Source organism: Strigops habroptila, chromosome 19 (genome assembly GCF_004027225.2).
Source record: "Strigops habroptila isolate Jane chromosome 19, bStrHab1.2.pri, whole genome shotgun sequence".
NCBI lineage: Eukaryota > Metazoa > Chordata > Aves > Psittaciformes > Psittacidae > Strigops > Strigops habroptila.
In genome coordinates, this window is record NC_044295.2 from 2,163,755 (window position 1) to 2,180,644 (window position 16,890).

General features: G+C 42.8%; 1 protein-coding gene across 4 annotated transcripts; it reads left to right on the forward strand.

The window, feature by feature from the left end:
* The first annotated feature begins 2 nt into the window (after positions 1 to 2).
* NBR1 (NBR1 autophagy cargo receptor) lies at positions 3 to 16,458 on the forward strand. 4 transcript variants are annotated; one of them, XM_030508392.2, is made up of 21 exons: positions 3 to 177; positions 2,112 to 2,174; positions 3,467 to 3,485; positions 3,866 to 3,888; positions 4,400 to 4,618; positions 5,155 to 5,229; positions 5,504 to 5,721; positions 6,786 to 6,950; positions 7,426 to 7,632; positions 8,308 to 8,473; positions 8,575 to 8,862; positions 9,287 to 9,439; positions 9,883 to 9,958; positions 10,263 to 10,373; positions 10,842 to 11,030; positions 11,149 to 11,283; positions 11,845 to 12,202; positions 12,469 to 12,560; positions 13,110 to 13,188; positions 13,740 to 13,845; positions 14,196 to 16,458. In XM_030508392.2, exons 1-21 carry the CDS (start codon positions 19 to 21, stop codon positions 14,370 to 14,372), a joined length of 3,078 nt encoding a protein of 1,025 aa, XP_030364252.2. In that variant the 5' UTR covers positions 3 to 18; the 3' UTR covers positions 14,373 to 16,458. The 4 variants fall into 4 exon arrangements, with proteins under 4 accessions (XP_030364252.2, XP_030364253.2, XP_030364254.2 ...); XM_030508393.2 differs by having other exon boundaries at positions 14,199 to 16,458; XM_030508394.2 differs by having other exon boundaries at positions 8,314 to 8,473.
* The last annotated feature ends 432 nt before the right edge of the window (positions 16,459 to 16,890 follow it).

Below are 16,890 nucleotides of genomic sequence, written 5' to 3' on the forward strand. Positions count from 1 at the left end.
GGCAGCGCTCGGGCCGCCATGTTAGGGTCGTCGGGCCGGCGGGCAGCGCGTCGCTGGGCGGCCCGCGAGCGCGGCATGGAGCCGCAGGTGGAGCTCCGCGTCACCTCCCGCGGCGACACCCGCAGCTTCCTCGTGTCCGACCCGGAGCGCACGACGTGGGCTGACGTGGAGGCCATGGTGAGTGCGCCGCGGCCGTGCGAGCCGGGAGCCTGAGCGCCGCTCCGGGGGCCCAGCGCCTTCGCTCTCGGCTGCTAGAGCCACGTCCCCCGTTCCGCAGGCTCTTACAGCTGGTGTTTGTTCTGCTGCGGCCTCAGTTTTGCTCTTGGTGTTAACAGTAACTTTCGTGTCTGTTACGTACGCGGAGTGTTTTGGAAAGCCTGTTTTGGGTAAAGCTCTTTATGGGTCGCTTGGCTTTTTCCCTGCGAGCTGTGGCGTTAGCTGTGTGCTTTGCTCTTTTCCACAGTTATGGGTTCTTGGCATTGTACCCCTATAAAGTACAGTTTAGTCTTCTTATCTCCCATTTACGGAAGTAGACGTGGTGGAATAACACTCTTCTGTTACTTAGAGACCACTTTCCGGAGGATTCTCTGTGCTCTCTGGGGTACTGAGTCACTGATACAGTTTTGGTTTCTTGCTTCCTGGTGCCTTGTGTGTGCTTATCTGGAAATAACTGTTAGTGGGTCATGTGTGCATGGACAGTTGCTTATGGAGGTCTCGGTCTTGCATTTGGTATATTGAAGAGCTTTTGTTTGGTTGTATTTCTAGTGTTATTTAGTGAAAAGGCCTGTATTGGCTGAGGTTGTGATTGCGTAATAAGGATTCCCTTGGTTATAATGAAGCTGCAGCGGTTGAATAGTTGCACCTGAAGAGATCTTGGCAGTGTTTTGTTTTCTGTCTTTCAGTTCTTTTTATTTAGCTAACATGTTCCATTTCCTCGTAGGAGGTTCTTGCGTGGTGAATTACTCATTCAAACTTTGAGCTGCATCATTGTCACTCATAGTATTTCACTCTTCTAGAAGAGGTGCTAGTTCAGGCTTAAATATGTGCTGGCAAATAGACCCTGCAGGAATAGCTGAGCTGGTCAGAGCCCTGCTTGTAGATTGCTCTGTAAGCAAAGTGGTGCTCTTTAGATTGAGGGTGTGTTTGCTCAAGGTGTGGTGTTCCGTGGCAATAATGTCTCTCTAACCAAGCTGGTACCTTGGGGTGTCGCTGCGCTTTGCTGTGTGAATTACTGTTCCAAGGTAGGAGCAGTTAAACTGCTTCCTATGTTTTAATATGTTATTGAATATGTCTGTTGTTTCTAAGGGATAACCTGATCTCTGGTTCTACTTTGAGTTTCAGGGGAACAGTCTGTGGTACTAGGCAATGTAGATACAGACCAGGGTTTCTTCTTGACAAGCTGCACTCCCAAATTAATTTGGGATGTGTCACTGGAAGAACCTGTGTGTAGCACATTCATTGCAGAATGTACGTAGCTTTGGCATTGTGAAGTGCTATGTAAGCCCCAACCATCCGCTGCCTTCTAAGGCTGTTGGTGTTCTGATGTGAGGCCCAGGCGAGCAGAATAGGTCTCAAATATATCAGGTGTTCAGAGAGAGTTTCTGTCAAGGAAAGTCCAGCTTGGTAGGTAAATGATAACCAAATGCACGTGAGCCTCAAAGGCTGTTATTCAACATAGAGGGGAAAGTGTGCTTTTGTTTATGGCTCATTTGAGACTGATCACCTGTGTGAGCTGCTCTCTTGGTGCTTTCTAATGTAAAAGTTAGGCTTTGGTGATTGTTGGCTTTTGGCATGACTGAGTTCCTAACCCCACACTTGCCCTGTTGGAATGGGAAGTTTGTTACTGTTTATTTTGGGGTAAACATTAACTGGGAAAGGGGAATCATGAAAGAAACAAAGCTTTTTCTTTTCATTATAGAAGTTAGTCAAGGTTGGAGGCACTGGGGGAGTTGTGCAGCTCCAGAAGGGGTTTTGTGGGACAGTATTTATTTCAACAGAGAAACCAAAGGGAGGTCTGGAAGGGTTAAAGCATTAATCATGATTAACTGAGAACATCTGTAGTCCTGCCTCATTGTGTCTCACTGTGGTTTTGTCCTCCTTTTTCCTTACAGGTTAAAGTTTCATTTGACCTGGACAACATTCAGATCAAATACATTGATGAGGACAATGATGAGGTAAAATACCTGCCACTCCACCCTCCCAGCAGGTCTGCCAAGATATGACTGGTGTGAATCTTCCTGCTTATCCTCTTGATAATTTGTAGTGTGTCCTTCAGGAGTGTATCTTATGCATCAGAGGTGGGGTTTTTTGCCCCTTCAATAAGAAAATAGCTGTTAGTCTTGTGGTTTCACTCATAATGTAGCAGACTTACTTTAAAATACATTTTAGAAGCTACTGCCTTTCTTTTTTCACCCCATAGAAACAGCCAGTGATTCGGTGTGCTCTGGGGGAGAGATGCTTCTGTTGGGGACTTCTTCTTTTTCATTTGATGAGAATAAAGTAGTTGTAGCTGTGCTTACAGCCAGGGGAAAGCCCTCTCTCTTCAGTATATGCTCTTGCCTCTGAAAAATGTAGGTCCCCCGTCATGAGCATCTGTTCAGCTCAGTGATTTGGTGCACTCAAATCCGCTGCTTGTTTTATGCAAATGCTGTAATCTCCAAGCAGATTACTGACTCGTAAAACAAATTGGTTACTTCTGCTTGTCTTCGTTGAGTAACTTCCTGCTTGGCATAACCTTACCCTTTCATATTCTTTCTGGTTATGTAAAGAAGAATGTAGCTCTCCAACAGAATGTAACTTTTGTGAACTCTGTGTTCCATTACTTGGTTTGTAGCTCTGCTAAATTGCAGAGAGGGGATCTGTGTTTTTATGTCTTTTCCCCCAAAGGGGAAATGTCAAGATACTTCCAGCAACACTTCAGGGAAAGATTATCCCCTTATTTTCCAGCCTGTATCCATATAGAAATATAGATGCATCTGTTAAAGATGTTTTTAAAATACTAATAGGGTGAATCATGCAATGCTGTAGTGATGAAATAGCTTCTTGTAGTAGTAACTTCTGTGTGCAGAATGGATAAATGAGCACCTGTAGATGATGGGTTTGGCTTGTGTCTAAATCATGAAACACTTCACTGTTCTTTTGGGCATTAAAAGTCACTGGGTCCCCCCTCTGTGTACTCGTATAGCGGTACCAGTGCAGCTTACTGCCAGTAGATGAGATCACACTTGTTCTGGCTGCTAGTAGGTGCAGAGCCTTTGCTTAGTGCACAGATGGAATGAAGAACATGCTCTGCTCCAGAACACCACAGTGTTGGTGAATGACTAAAGGTGGCAGCAGTAACAAATACCTGAAGGAGTGAGGATTTTAGTCAGATTAAAAAAAAACCCCCATTTATTCTGAAAGCATGTTAATGTTCAGAGAATTGCAGAAATGCATCAGTGGCTATTATTGTTATTTCTCTTGGCAGGTCTCTGTGAACAGCAAAGGTGAGCTGCTGCTTTACTGAGGTGAAATTGGTAACCAGACTCCAACTGTTGTTCATGTTTCTGGAGAAGCAGTTGGGAAGGCTTCCTTTTTGATTTCTGGGTTTTGTGTATGCTTGGGCATCAAATCCTTCCTGAAGGAAGGAGGTTTCAATCCATAGGAACAAATTGGAAATGACTGAATTAATGGAATGTTAAGTCTCTTGGTTGTTAGAACATGTTTGCTTGTTGCTGTATGTACAACTTTCAGTAGCGCTAGTAAAAGAATTTACAAAAGGTATGGGAGATGCTCCTTAATGTAAGGGTCCCTAAATACTGTGTGCTAAACTTGCATCTGCTGCTTGAGACAGGGAAAACTCACACTTCTTTCTCTGTTTCTTTAGAGGAATACGAAGAAGCTCTGAAGGTAAATGCTCTTTTTGACTCTTTAGTTTTTGGTTTCCAGTATATTCATCCTTTTGGAATTGGTTAATTTTCCGTAGACAGAAGAATTGGTTTCCTTTAAATTTCAACTGTGCTATATTAATGCTTTCAGCACTTTGCTCATGGTCTTTCAAAATCTAATAATTTCAAAATAATCATAAATTAAAACTTGCTGGAAGTTCCTGGGCAGAATGTCTGCTGTTTGCTGCTCATCTGAGCAGCTTTATTGTAGAGTGAAAAAGTCCTGCAGAATATCTGCATGCTCATCCTTTTGCTTATGATCAACTTCTTAATCAGCATCTTGGTAACCTTTAAGAAAGGCAGAACAGAACATGACACATCAGCTGATGGGCCTTGGCATTTCACTGGGTGTTCCTTTGGTTTGGGTGTCTTTCACCAACCTCTCCAGTGTAGTGTAGTGCTGTATTTTACAGGATTTTGTATGTTGGTTGTAAATGCACTAAATCTGGTGGGTTTCTGTACTGTTGATTTAGATTGCAGTTAAACAAGGAAATCAACTTCAGATGAATGTGTATGAAGAAAACTCTTCTCTGAAAGGAGTTTCATATTCTCGTTCTTTGCAACCACATGAAAAAACTGGAACAGGAAAGTTGGCACCTCCTAAAGATGAGAAGAACCTTCCTTCGCACTATTCCGTGCTAGCTCAGGGGTTAGAGAAAGACTTCAAAAGTGAACAGGAGCTGGCAGCTCAGGTAGGAGGCAGAGCTGGATTATATATGCATTAAAACAAAGAATTCATAAGTGTAATTCACTTTATAGACTGATTGTCATCTTTACCCATGCATGAAACCTCTGAGTTCGGACGCTGGTCTTCATTTTCAGCTACCTGCACCCATTGTAGCTTGTAAAATTGTTTGAGTGTCTTCAAGAAGATATTTTGATGCTGCATTTAGAAACATAGATTCTCTCATGTTGACCATTCTTAAGTATTTTGATAAACAAAGCAGTTGCTCTCCTGAAGCCCTGATTGCCTGGTAACTTCTGGTTGGCTTGGTTTCTTTGGCTTTGATGCAGAATTACACTTAAATGCTAACAATGCAGAACTCTTTCAGAAGAATGTCAGGGGTTTTGTGTTGCTTTCCCACTGTTTTCCAAATAACTTGAGATCTTTTTTTTTGTGAAGCTACTTGAGAGCTGTTTCCAAGCGTTTGATGTGCTGGGGTGAGGGGTTTTGCAGCTTTGCATACTTAAGGTTGGTGACTTATTTTTGTGGGTTTTCTTTCCCCAGCAAAAGTTAAATCACACTAGAACAGAAAGAACAAATGAAGAACCTCCAGGGTGGTTTACTAGCTACCTGGAAACAGTAAGTGTATTTTCTCCTGAATTTAGTGTTCTTAAAGGAATACATAGGAGGCTGTGGGTGGAAAAGATCCCTGTGATGCCATCTGATCACACTTGCTCTCAGTACTTGTGACTAGGAATCTTAAAGGGCATTTAGGCATTTAATCCTTTAGTTTTTGTGGTAATAAATGGATTCTGAACTGCTTTATGGTTTATGTATTGGGAGACTTGGAACAACATAATCTAACTTTTGAGACTGCGTAGGTGGATCTCATCCCTGACTACTTTGTCTCCAGTTTAGGGAACAAGTAGTTAAGGAAACCGTTGAGAAGCTGGAGCAGAAGCTATATGAGAAGCTTGTTCAACAGAATCAGCCTCCAGATTTTCCTGAGAGCACTGTTGCAGCAGAACCTCCAGTGTCAGAGAGCCAGTCGGGGGACGGCAGCCAGTGTGACTGGCTCATCTCCTGCTGCAACTGCCAGGCCCGGATCGTCGGAGTTCGTTACCAGTGCAGGTAGGATATGGTGAGAGATGGGAGTGTGGGAAACCTGACATGGGATTGAGTCTGAGAAGCTATCTTGGTGTTGTAGACTTCTAGATTTCTAAGCTGCAGCATACTGTACATCTCAGAACGTGTAATATGTGTCTCAAAGAGCTTATGTGCTCTGTGGTGACTAGACCTTATCTGTGTAAGAACAAGATTAATACTATTTTGAGAATGTGATTGTTAAAGTGGGAGAACTTTATAACACTTGCTATATTCTCAAACACTCACTAGTACCTTTTTTGCATATAACATGCAGTAATGGTAAAGGAAAGTGTTCTGTTCAGTTAACTAAACAGAAAAGCAAACATAAAAAAGGGCAAAACTTACATCCACCAGTCTACAATAGTCCATTAGTTCTGTCAGTCAGTGAGGCTAAGGCAGGTCATGCCTCTCTTTAATGATCTCACTGTCAGTTTAATAATATGAAATAGGTTCTGACAAGTGTCTTAAGTGAGGTGTCAAAAGTGAGGTTTTATTTGAACGAGGCAGTTGCTGCAGAGGTCAGCACTTTAGGACTAGGCAGCAGCAGTGTCTGGAATGCCAGCAGGAGGTTTTCTTTGCATGTTTGTTTTTCTTGCTGGCAGGAAATGCCAGTCTGTTTTTCACCAGTCCTGCAGAACCAATCTGCTTTGCATCCCTGAATGCTACAGTTGATTTATCCTCTCTGTTTTCAGAAGTATCATGCTGTTTCTGGCATTGGATTTCAGTATAATGTTTTATCCTTTATAGCAACAATTGTTAGTCACTTGTGCTAAAGGAAGCATTGATTTTTTTCGATGTGTATTTGAGAAGGAAGTGGGAACTGTGGTGCAGTTTTGCCAGGAAGAGAGATCTATATATTCCAGATGGCTCCAAATATTGATATATAAGTGAGAAAACCAGCTTCTGTTTCCCTCAGGCACTGCTTCCAATGGTAGCATGATACAGAGTTGTTTCCCTGCAGAAATTTAAGGCTTAATTATCCTTCAGTGTCTTTTTCTGTGCATTAATTCTTCGCCTCTTGGTAACCTTCTGCATCTTCTGCTTTGCAGCCTTTGCCCAGCCTACAATATCTGTGAACAGTGTGAAGGAGGAACATATGCACATGATCCTAATCATGTCTTGCTGAAGCTGCGAAGACCTGTGCTATGTGTTGCTGAGAATTACAGCCTTGCAGAGTTCTCCCCTCGCCTGCCTGCTACTCTGGAGCAAGTTAGGTAAATGGTGACACCTCTCAACACCTGACAAGATTATCGTGGTAGCAAAGTGGGGTTGATGTTCAGCTTTAGTTCAGATTTAGTGATAACAAGGAATGGAAATGGTACTTGGACTTTATTGTGAGTAGCTAAAAATAGCTGTATACTTATACATGGCCTAAGTCATGAATCTTACAGCATTGTTAATAACAAAGTAGAAAAGACAGAATGTTGTCATAGGTGGGCAGCAAACTTTGAGAGCTTGCTTTTCCTTTGAGTTTACTTTTATCTGCCTTTAAGTTTGTTCTTTCTCTGAAGCCATTCAAAATATCTTCACAAGCAGCTATGAAGATGTTCTCTTAAAATCATCTGGTATCCAGTCTAGAAGCATGAGGCATTTCCTGAAGTGTTCCCTTGGAGTCTAAAGCTGTGTTGGCTAGAGCTGAATTCTAATCAGCTTAATGTATTGTAACCAGGTGGCTTATTCTCTCTGCAGGCTCCAGAAACAGATGGACAAAAGATTTCTGAAGGCAGAAAAGCAAAGATTACGAGCAGAGAAGAAACAGCGAAAAGCAGAGGTCCGAGAGCTGAAAAAGCAGCTCAAATTGCACAGGAAAATTCATCTGTGGAACTCTGTCCATGTACTGGAGACGAGTGGCTCACCGACTCTGAAATCTGAGAGTCTCCAACCTAACACCTTCCAGTAAGAGATGTTGTTAGCTGAGCATTTCTTGGTTGTGCTGTCTGACCTTTTGTGATGAGACCAATTTAAAGTAACAGCAGGAGCTTATGTGAAAGTGCCATTTGTCAGTAGACCCTGTGAGAATTTTGTCTCGGTGGAATTGGCAAGGTGGAGTGTTCTTACTGGTTTTACATGGGAGCAGAGTAGGAGAAGAAAAAACCCAACTGATGGTTTTAACCAGAAACCTTTTAATAACCAACTGATGGTTATTACCAGAAATGTACATCTCGATACAGACTTAGGAGCAAGAGGAGTGCCTGGGAATACAGCCAGGCATGTGCATATGGTGTAAGGGAATGTTACTGTCAGTCTGTCTTTCTGCTGTATTGTCTTTCCATGAAGTCAAGTACCTGGTGTGTGCTCATGTGCAGTAATCTTAGTTGCTTTTTCTGTGATCTTAGGCTGAGGCTCATGAGCAGCCTTTGCATTTTCCATCCCCTTTGGTTTTATGAATGTACAGCTGTAAAACTGTGTTTAGACTTCAGATGAAAACAGCAGCTGAAGTGTTAGAATTTTGCTACACTTCTAAAGACAGCAGAAGGAATCGAGCTAAATGGCCTCCTCTGGTCTTAGCCAGTGGAATAGCTGAATGGCTTGCTCAGTTTTGGTGTATTTTCTGTTTGTTTCCTCCCCCAGTCCCAGGAGCCCTACTCAACCCTTCCAAGCAGTTGTCCCAACACTAAGTGCAGTATTTGTGGATGAGAACTTGCCAGATGGGACTCACTTGAAACCAGGAACCAAGTTTATCAAACACTGGCGAATGAAGAATACTGGCAGTGTGGAATGGAGCTCAGACACGAAGGTATCCTGCCTTGCAGAAGAGGAGCTTTGAGTGCTCCTTCCTGCCCAGTACGTAGAGAAGCTTGTGAAGTTAACTTTTGCTTTTCCTGTTGTATATTTCAGCTGAAACTTATGTGGGGAAACCTGACCTTGGCATCTTCTGAAAAAAAAGATGTGTTGGTGCCATCCCTTCCCTCAGGACAAGTAGGAACTGTTTCAGTTGAGTTCGTAGCTCCTAATATAGAAGGAACTTACACCTCTCACTGGAGATTGTCACACAGAGGGGAACAGTTTGGGCCCAGGATCTGGTGCAGTATTGTTGTGGATCCCTCCCCAGCTACTGAATGTCTAGAAAGCAATGGGAAGGATTCTGACTCCTGCCAGAAGGACGAAGCTTCCGGCACCAAAAAGGCAAGTAGCTCATCCAGTGTTTGCGGCAGTTCTGAATTGCCTGGGAGAAGGAGCAATGTATCTTGTTCAGTGCAGTGGCTTAGTGTCCTTAGCTATATTGATTTCCAGGGGATTCTCTTAGCTGTTTGCTTCTAACTTGTATCTTTAATAGAAAAGAAGCAGAGCTTCTATTGCATATGTAAGTTCTTTTTGACAGGCAAGGGGTTAGTTATCAGTCTGTTGTAGCTATTTGTCTAGTTCTTTGACTGATCTGAAACACTGCAGGATTTCTCTTTGTGTTAGGTCTTGTCCTTTTGGTTCTAAAATGAGTTGAATTAAATATCTTGTGTTCTTATACACAAAATTCAGGCTTTACATTTCATGTAACTCTTTCATTTGCTGCATGAGGTGCTTCCGGGACATCATTGGTTTTTTGCTTTTGCAGGATGCTTCCTTTAAGACAGAAGCAGGTGCTCAAGCGATGGGTGAAATCATGCAGCAGGTTGAAATACCTCTGCCAACCATTCCTTTAAAGGTCAAAAATCTGCCAAGTGAGAGAGAATTTTATATCCCATCTGTTGACCTCCTCACTGCACAGGTAAAGTGCTAAAACTCATGTTATATATAAAAGCACCTTGGGCTTGATCTCTGGGTACATAAACATCTGTAAGAACAAAACCTCTTCTGAACTCTAAAAGAGGCACTGTATTTTCAGGAAGTATATATTACATTTGATGTTGCAGAACTGCTTTCAGATTGGTATCTGTCCCTTCCACATAGTGACAGTCCCAGACTGAGATTCTCAAAATGAGTCAGTGGGGTCTTTCTCTGGCCCCTGACAAAGGAGGGGCTCCTCGTTCCCCTGATTTGTGCACAGTGTTCTATGATGTGGATGTATGTTAGGGGAAAACTGCCCTATCTGAGATCATGGAAGTAACAAAGCAAGCTCTTTGTAGGTTAATGGGATTTGCTGCTGGGAAGTACAGTGTAGGATTTCCTTTCAGGGTTTGCTGGTGAAAACTCTGGTGTTTCTTTTCACAGGACTTGTTATCCTTTGAGCTGTTGGACATTAATATTGTGCAGGAGTTGGAGCGAGTGCCACACAATACTCCTGTTGGTAAGGTTCTCATAGTCTCCATGCTGTCCAGCACACACAGCTGTGCATTGTAGTTTTCAGCCTTGGCTTGTTTTCAACTTCACATTCCCAAGACCAGAAGATTCCAGAGCTTGAAGGCTGACATTTTCTTTGCTCACCCAGTGCCAGTGTACTGCAAAGTTACTGGTTAACTAAATGATCTTGTGTAAGATAGCTGGGGTTCTTCTGTCTTGGAAGAATATCCCTTAAAAAAGGATAACTTCTTACAAGGTTGTCTCCTGGAGGAAGGAAGATTCCTACTCCCTTTTCTCCTTTTGTTTTTCAGACATGACTCCCTGCATGTCCCCTTTGCCACATGATAGCCCCTTGGTGGAGAAACCTGGCTTAGGTCAGATAGAGGAGGAGAACGAGGGGAGTGGATTTAAACCAGTGCCTGGTAAGCAGTAGTCATGGGGAGCTTGGGGGTGAGGGGAGGAGGATGTTGTCACTTGTGTGCAGTCAGCAGACAGTGGCTAAAAAGAACTCCAACTCCTTCTGTGGAGAAACAAAGCAGTTGTTTGCCTCATAAACCTGTGGTCTGATGCCGCTCTCTGATTGTAGAGGTTGGAGCATAACACAGAATTTGGAAATCCAAATGCTTCTCTTTGTTTGTCTAACCACTACAACTGTTGGGAGAATGAACAGTTTGTCCTTTATAGAGTAGGTTACACTCAAACATGCTGAGTGTAGCCCCCATGCTTCTCAATCACTTTCACATTCAACTTGAACTGAATTCCAAAATCTTTCCGTTTTTGAAAAGCATGAACACAGAGTTGGTGTTAGCCTTGGTGAGCTAAAAAATCCTTCTTGCACTTGACATTTCCTTGAAGTGGTATTGCAATAATCTGTTGTTTGCCTTTGGAAGGAGTGAGGGAAGCCTGCTTTCCTGCAGATACTTGTCTAGTGAAAGCAAAAGCTGAACATCCATTGAGCCAGGAGGAAGGGGAAGAAGACATGAGTGGGACTCAGTTTGTCTGTGAAACTGTCATTCGTTCCCTAACCCTGGATGCTGCACCTGACCACAAGCCCCCCCAAAAGAAGAAAGTCCTCCAGAGTAAGTTCTGTCTCAGCTCCCTTCTGGGGCTTTACTTTTGTGCAGTCAGCCATTGGCCACAAACAGCTCTGCAGTGCAGGTGGTGATATTGCTTTGCTTTTCCTGCTTGTTTTATTAGACTCTTCACAAACACTGCAAGACACCTTCAGCTGTAATACAATAAATGAAGAATCCTCTAGGATCAAAACTAATTCCACTTTCAAAAAGGAAGCAAAGATTCATCAGTCAGAGACAGTGACAGAAAATGGCTGTGGTAAGTACAATAGGTTTGAATTTAAGATAAAGCTGAAAAAAGGGCCAGACAAAAAAAATGAGGTCTAAAACCATCTGACACTGTTCTAGGACATCAGGAAATGGGGGTCAGTACTTGGAACAAGCAGCTGGTTTAACTGCTGCTTAAAAAAACCAGTGAAATTGAGACACAGCTTCCAGTCAGGCATTCAGATGCGTGCTGGTGTGTTAAGCATGGCTGGTGCTTCTGTACTTTGTACTTGCGCTTAAAGTCAGTGCTTTGAAGTGTTTGTGATGGAATTTTGGAGCTGAAAACTGCTGTTCTCAGTGTAGCTCTCACTCCTGTTTTTGTTGTAAGCATCGATAGCAGCAGCATATCTGCACAGGCTTAACAGTAAGATCTATTAGTCTTTAACACTACAGACAAAGAAAATGACCCCATTGACACCAGCAGCAAAGGTTTACAGTTGTTCTTGAATACTTGCCTCTTATTTCCAGGGCAATACTGACCTTGTGCTAGCCATACAAAATGTACAATTGTTAATTCTCCCCATTGCTGCTTTGTTTTTCTTTCTCCTGTTAGGAGACCTACCACTGCCTGATGAGAGAGCAGGCCCCTGTAGTGATACTGGCAATTCTGAGGAAGTTGATGATAAAGATGATATCCAAAGTCAAGGCTCCTCTGCTTCATCAGAGGATTATATCATTATTCTCCCTGAGTGCTTTGACACCAGCCGTCCCTTAGGGGAGTCTATGTATAGTTCAGCTCTTTCCCAGCCCAGTTTGGAGACGACAGGAGAACCTCAAACAGGAGCAGAGAATCCAGAAGGGGGAAGCCAGCCGCAGATCCACAGTGTCAGTGATATGGTGACAACTTCACAAACACTGCCTGTTGAACCATTAACCCCAGAGGTTGCAGACACCTTAACCCAGACACAAAGGTATGCTTCTTGGACAAGAACAAAATGGTTATGTTAATGTTGCTGTAGAGTCTGCAAGTGGTGTGCTCAAGTTCAGTGTCCAAACAGAAATAGTTGTAACAGACGTTTTATCTCATACATGAGTGAGCATCCTAAATCCTGCATCTTTTTATTCAGCCTGTACTCAGTGCCGAGGTGAGGCAGTTTGTCTGTTGCTCTTGACTTACCTGCCTGTCTACGTGTAGAATGAAAGTAGTAAAAGGAATTTTTCTGCCTTGTGTTCTCAGGAATCTTGCATCTCCTCAGGATCACATCTTCCAAGAACCAAGCATACCAGCTGCAGAGAATCTCTCCTCCACTCATAATCAAATAAGAGAAGGTATTAACAGTACTTTATGAAGGGTGCATCCTATTGTTATCTCCTATTCCTTATGTCTAGTATTGCATTTGGTACATTGTTTAGTCTTGAGGAGAGCAAAAATCTACCAAGTAATGATTGTTTTTTCTCTGGGTGTTGACATTTTACTATATAGAGGATTTGAATAAAGAATGAATTGGTTTTGTGGGTCAGTGAAGAGTACCTGTTCGTTAGGAATGGTTGGATGGGACTCAGAAGTATTTGTAGATACCTGGAAGATTACCTCGCTCTGGAACTAATGAGCTGTGTATTTAATCTGCTGTTACAATCACTGAGAGCTCAGGTTTGTCTCATGTTGAAGTAAATACCCACCGACTTACCAGCCAAGTGACTTCTGAAACTCTTTTGCTTGTTTCGACTGCAGTGAGAATGCAGTTAGTGTCTGGATAACTAAATGTGAAAGTATTAATTTTGGATTGAATACCACTCCTTTCCATTCATCTACATATTGTGTCTCTTCAGCTTCTCCTTTACTGGACATGTTGATAATATGTTTTCTTCCTCTTCCAGAGCCCAGTGGTGAAGACAGTTATGGACCAGGATCTTCTGGATTTCTAACTACTAAACGGAAGTGCTCAGAATACCCAAGGTAATGAAGCTGAAGCTGTGACTTCACAAATGCTGTTTTAAACTGAGAACTGCTAAATTAGGCACCTAGGAAAAAGTACTGGCTGATGGGTTTCATTTGGTGTTTTCCAGAGAGTCCTCCCTTCTTTAAGGAAACCTGCTGAATTACAGGATACTGTATTGTCATAAGATCTTGGTGTCTACTTAGACACAAGTATGAAGGATGTAGAGCTGGCAGGAAGAAGTGTATAAAGAGGTCAAGCCCGAGCCCTTCTAAAAGTCTGTGGGCTTTTTCTGGAATATCTTGGGATTCTTAAAATAGAGATTTTATAAATAATTTCTATTAAGCATTGTAAGATACTGACACTGGAGGAGTAAGACAAAACATTGAGGGGAATAGTAAGTGACTTGAAGCTACTCTGACCTGAATGGATGTGTCACATAGATCAGTTCCCAAACAGCAGTAATTCCTCTGGATCATAGGTTTTTCTCTCCTCAAGAACTTGCATTTCACATGGAACATATACTTGGCTTTACTGACCCTAAAGTCATGGCTGATTTCTTTCTCTGCAGATACCCTCAAGGAAGCAGCATTGCAGGAGAACTCGTTAAAGGTGCTTTGTCGGTTGCTGCTTCTGCCTACAAAGCTTTGTTTGCTGGACCACCCATTATAGAACAGGTAAGTCTAGGGTTTATGCTAGGGGAGTTTCATGGAATGCCAACTTTATAGGTGCATGTTTCATAAACGTATTGAGATCATATATAGGACTTCATGCAACAATAGAATATTCAGCTCAATGGCATCCCTTTGAAGTGTGCTGCTTCATGAGGAGGCAGGGAAATCCGTACCATGGGGACGTGTCTCTTAGAGCCTCGTGGAAGAGTAGTAATTCACCTTTTTGTAATGAACAGTGAATATTAACAGCTTAATTGTGGACAAAAGGGCCTCTGTGCCTTAGTTATATTCCAGTATTATGCTTCAAATGGCAAAAATTCTCTTTTTATAGCTGATCTTCCTTTTGTTTCCAGCAGCCTGCAGCTACAGAAGAGCACACTGCCACTCTTCTGTCCAGCCTCTGTGAGATGGGGTTCTGTGACAGGCAGTTAAACCTCCGACTGTTGAAGAAACACAACAATAACATGGTTCAAGTGGTAACTGAATTGCTTCAGCTCGGGAACAGTGACTGGTACAGTGGTAGGTGCTGAACCTTCCTGGTGGAGGGAGGAGTCATCTTCATTGAGTAAACTCTCCCAGAACACCACAGCAGTAGCAGGCTGTGCCTCAGCTGCGTTCTCTTTGGAGCTGTGACTACAATTTTGGCTTTTCTTTGAGCTTTTGACTTCTTGTTTTTCTCATGGAGATGTCAAACAGTGCTTGTCACAGCATCTTAGGAATTGGAGACCAGAATTTCACCTTTGATTTGGACCTCACAGTTAGACCTCATGAGTAGTCTTATAAGTCTCTTAATTTCATACCAAATCCTTTTATCAGGGAATCCCGTAGAATTACTTAAACTTCCACCTAGATGAGAACTTCCTCTCTTACCACGTTTAAGATGTTTCTTTTTAGGCAGCTGGAAACTTGTTTTGTTGACTTTTAACAAGCTTTGGACTAGGAACCAATGTAAAATGCTGCTGTAAAATGTAGTCTTGCCTAATTTACAAGAGATGCCCACAACTAGCAAGTTGTTTCTTCTGATATGATTTAGTGATTGATTTGTCCAATGCATGATAGTAATGTGACAGACTTAAACCTTACAAATGATTCTAGAGAACAAAGTTGCTCATACACAAAAGCCATCTTAAACCATCAAACAACTTCTGGAAGGTCTGAAAGTGGAATCACTGTTGGCCTGAGAATACCAGAATGTAGCAGCATGAAGCAGGAGAGTGAATTTACCAGCAGCAATTGAACCAGCTCTAATACTGATAGCACAAAGTGTATCTCTTAGGGGGAAATACAGCCTAATAATGCAATGTTTTGTTAAAATGGAATGTGAGGGAAGGAAAGGCCTTTGGAAGAATCTTTACAGGCTGCTTGTAGAAACATTGAAAACCTTTCTTTCAGTATAGTGCAAACCTCTCATTGTGCTTAGTACCACATAGACGAATTGAGGGAAGTGTAGAAACCCAGACCTGAACTGGAGTACAAGTTGTGGTGATGTTTAGGAGCAGGAGGAGTGCTTGAGGTAGGGACTGTGTGACTTGCGTTTCAGTTTGAACAAGCCGTTAACCGAAGCAGTTTTATGGGTGCAGTATCCTGTGATGGTTCTCGTTGCTCCTGTGCTTCCACAGATGTGTCTGTAGGATCCATTTTGCTCACAAGATTTTGGCTTAGATGCCCATGTTTAATTTGGAACTCTAAGAATTCCTTTCTAAATGTGTTGAGATTTGATTCTGAAGAATCACGAGAGACCAGCAACATACACTGCTGTGCAGTGGTGTATCTGGAGGTAACTCCTCAGTCTGGTCCCGCTGGAGGTGACAGCAGTGTTGGCTACGTTCTTTTCAAGCAGGCTTTTCCTTGCTGCAGGAAGAGACCATTGATCCTAAACTACTTTGTATTACTGCTACTTCGAATCAAGGTGTTCCTGTTGTGTCACACTGTAGCTGAAGCACTGTCAGGATTGTGACTGACCAGGTGATCAGTAGTAGTAATTTTTTAAAAGACATAATACCCTTAGAGATAAGAGATGATTGAAATAAGTGAAGAAAATAAAATGTATCATACCATTTTTGTTTTAAACCTATTTTTATAGATTGTGGGGGAGATACTCTTAAATGTTTATTTTGAAATACAGTAGAACTATTTTGCAGTGTTTCCCATCTCTGTACACCAGTACGACTGTCTGCTGGCACCAGGTAAAGATCATTCTGTAACTCAGAACTGCTGATGTTTTTCTCACCTGCACTTACGCATACTGTTTGCTGCCTACTCGAGAATGAGGAGGAGGAAGGATGTGGAGGAAGAGCAGTAGCTGGTGATGTTTTGAAGTGTGGAGTGGTTATCTGCTTTGATCTGGAGTGCCCAGCAGGACACGTGCTCTTTCTGTGTGTACCTTCATACTTGGACTGATGAAGTGCTCTGTGTATGAATGAAACACTAAAGCCTTTGGGGAGGAACACTTCATGGCAGAATGAAATGTGAAGTGTGAAATGCTGTTTTCCCTAGGTTAATTTTTAGTAGGGTTTAGATAATGAATGCTCAGGCTTAAGATAGAGATATCTCTGTTGGCTTTGTATATTTTGTTAATGGATGCATGGTATAATTTATAATATATTCTATAGCGCAGATGTGATCTCTGTATCTTATTTGGGGTGAGCGCCTTAAAAGTCAACTGTGGTGAGAGGGGAGCAGGGACAGGGCAGCTTTTCCTCTGCCCTTACACCAGCCCTCTTGGCCTGTGGGCTTGGCCCAGGCAGGGGTGGTGGCCAGAGTGCTTGGAAGCCCATGTCCTCTTGCTGTGGCTGCTGTACTGCTCAGTGATGGAGCAGCTTCTTACTCAGTGGGATCTGGGCACGGAGGGAAATGGGAGACTTCGTGGGAGAAGGCATTAAGGGAAGACAGAGAGCTGTGACCAGAAGGAATGAAGCTCATCAAGTTCAGCAAGGTCCTGCCCCTTGGTCGGGGGCAATCTCCAGCACGGACACAAGTTGGGGCAGACTGGATGGAGCAGCCCTGAGGAGAAGGACTTGGGGTGTTGGGTGAGGAGAAGCTCCCCAT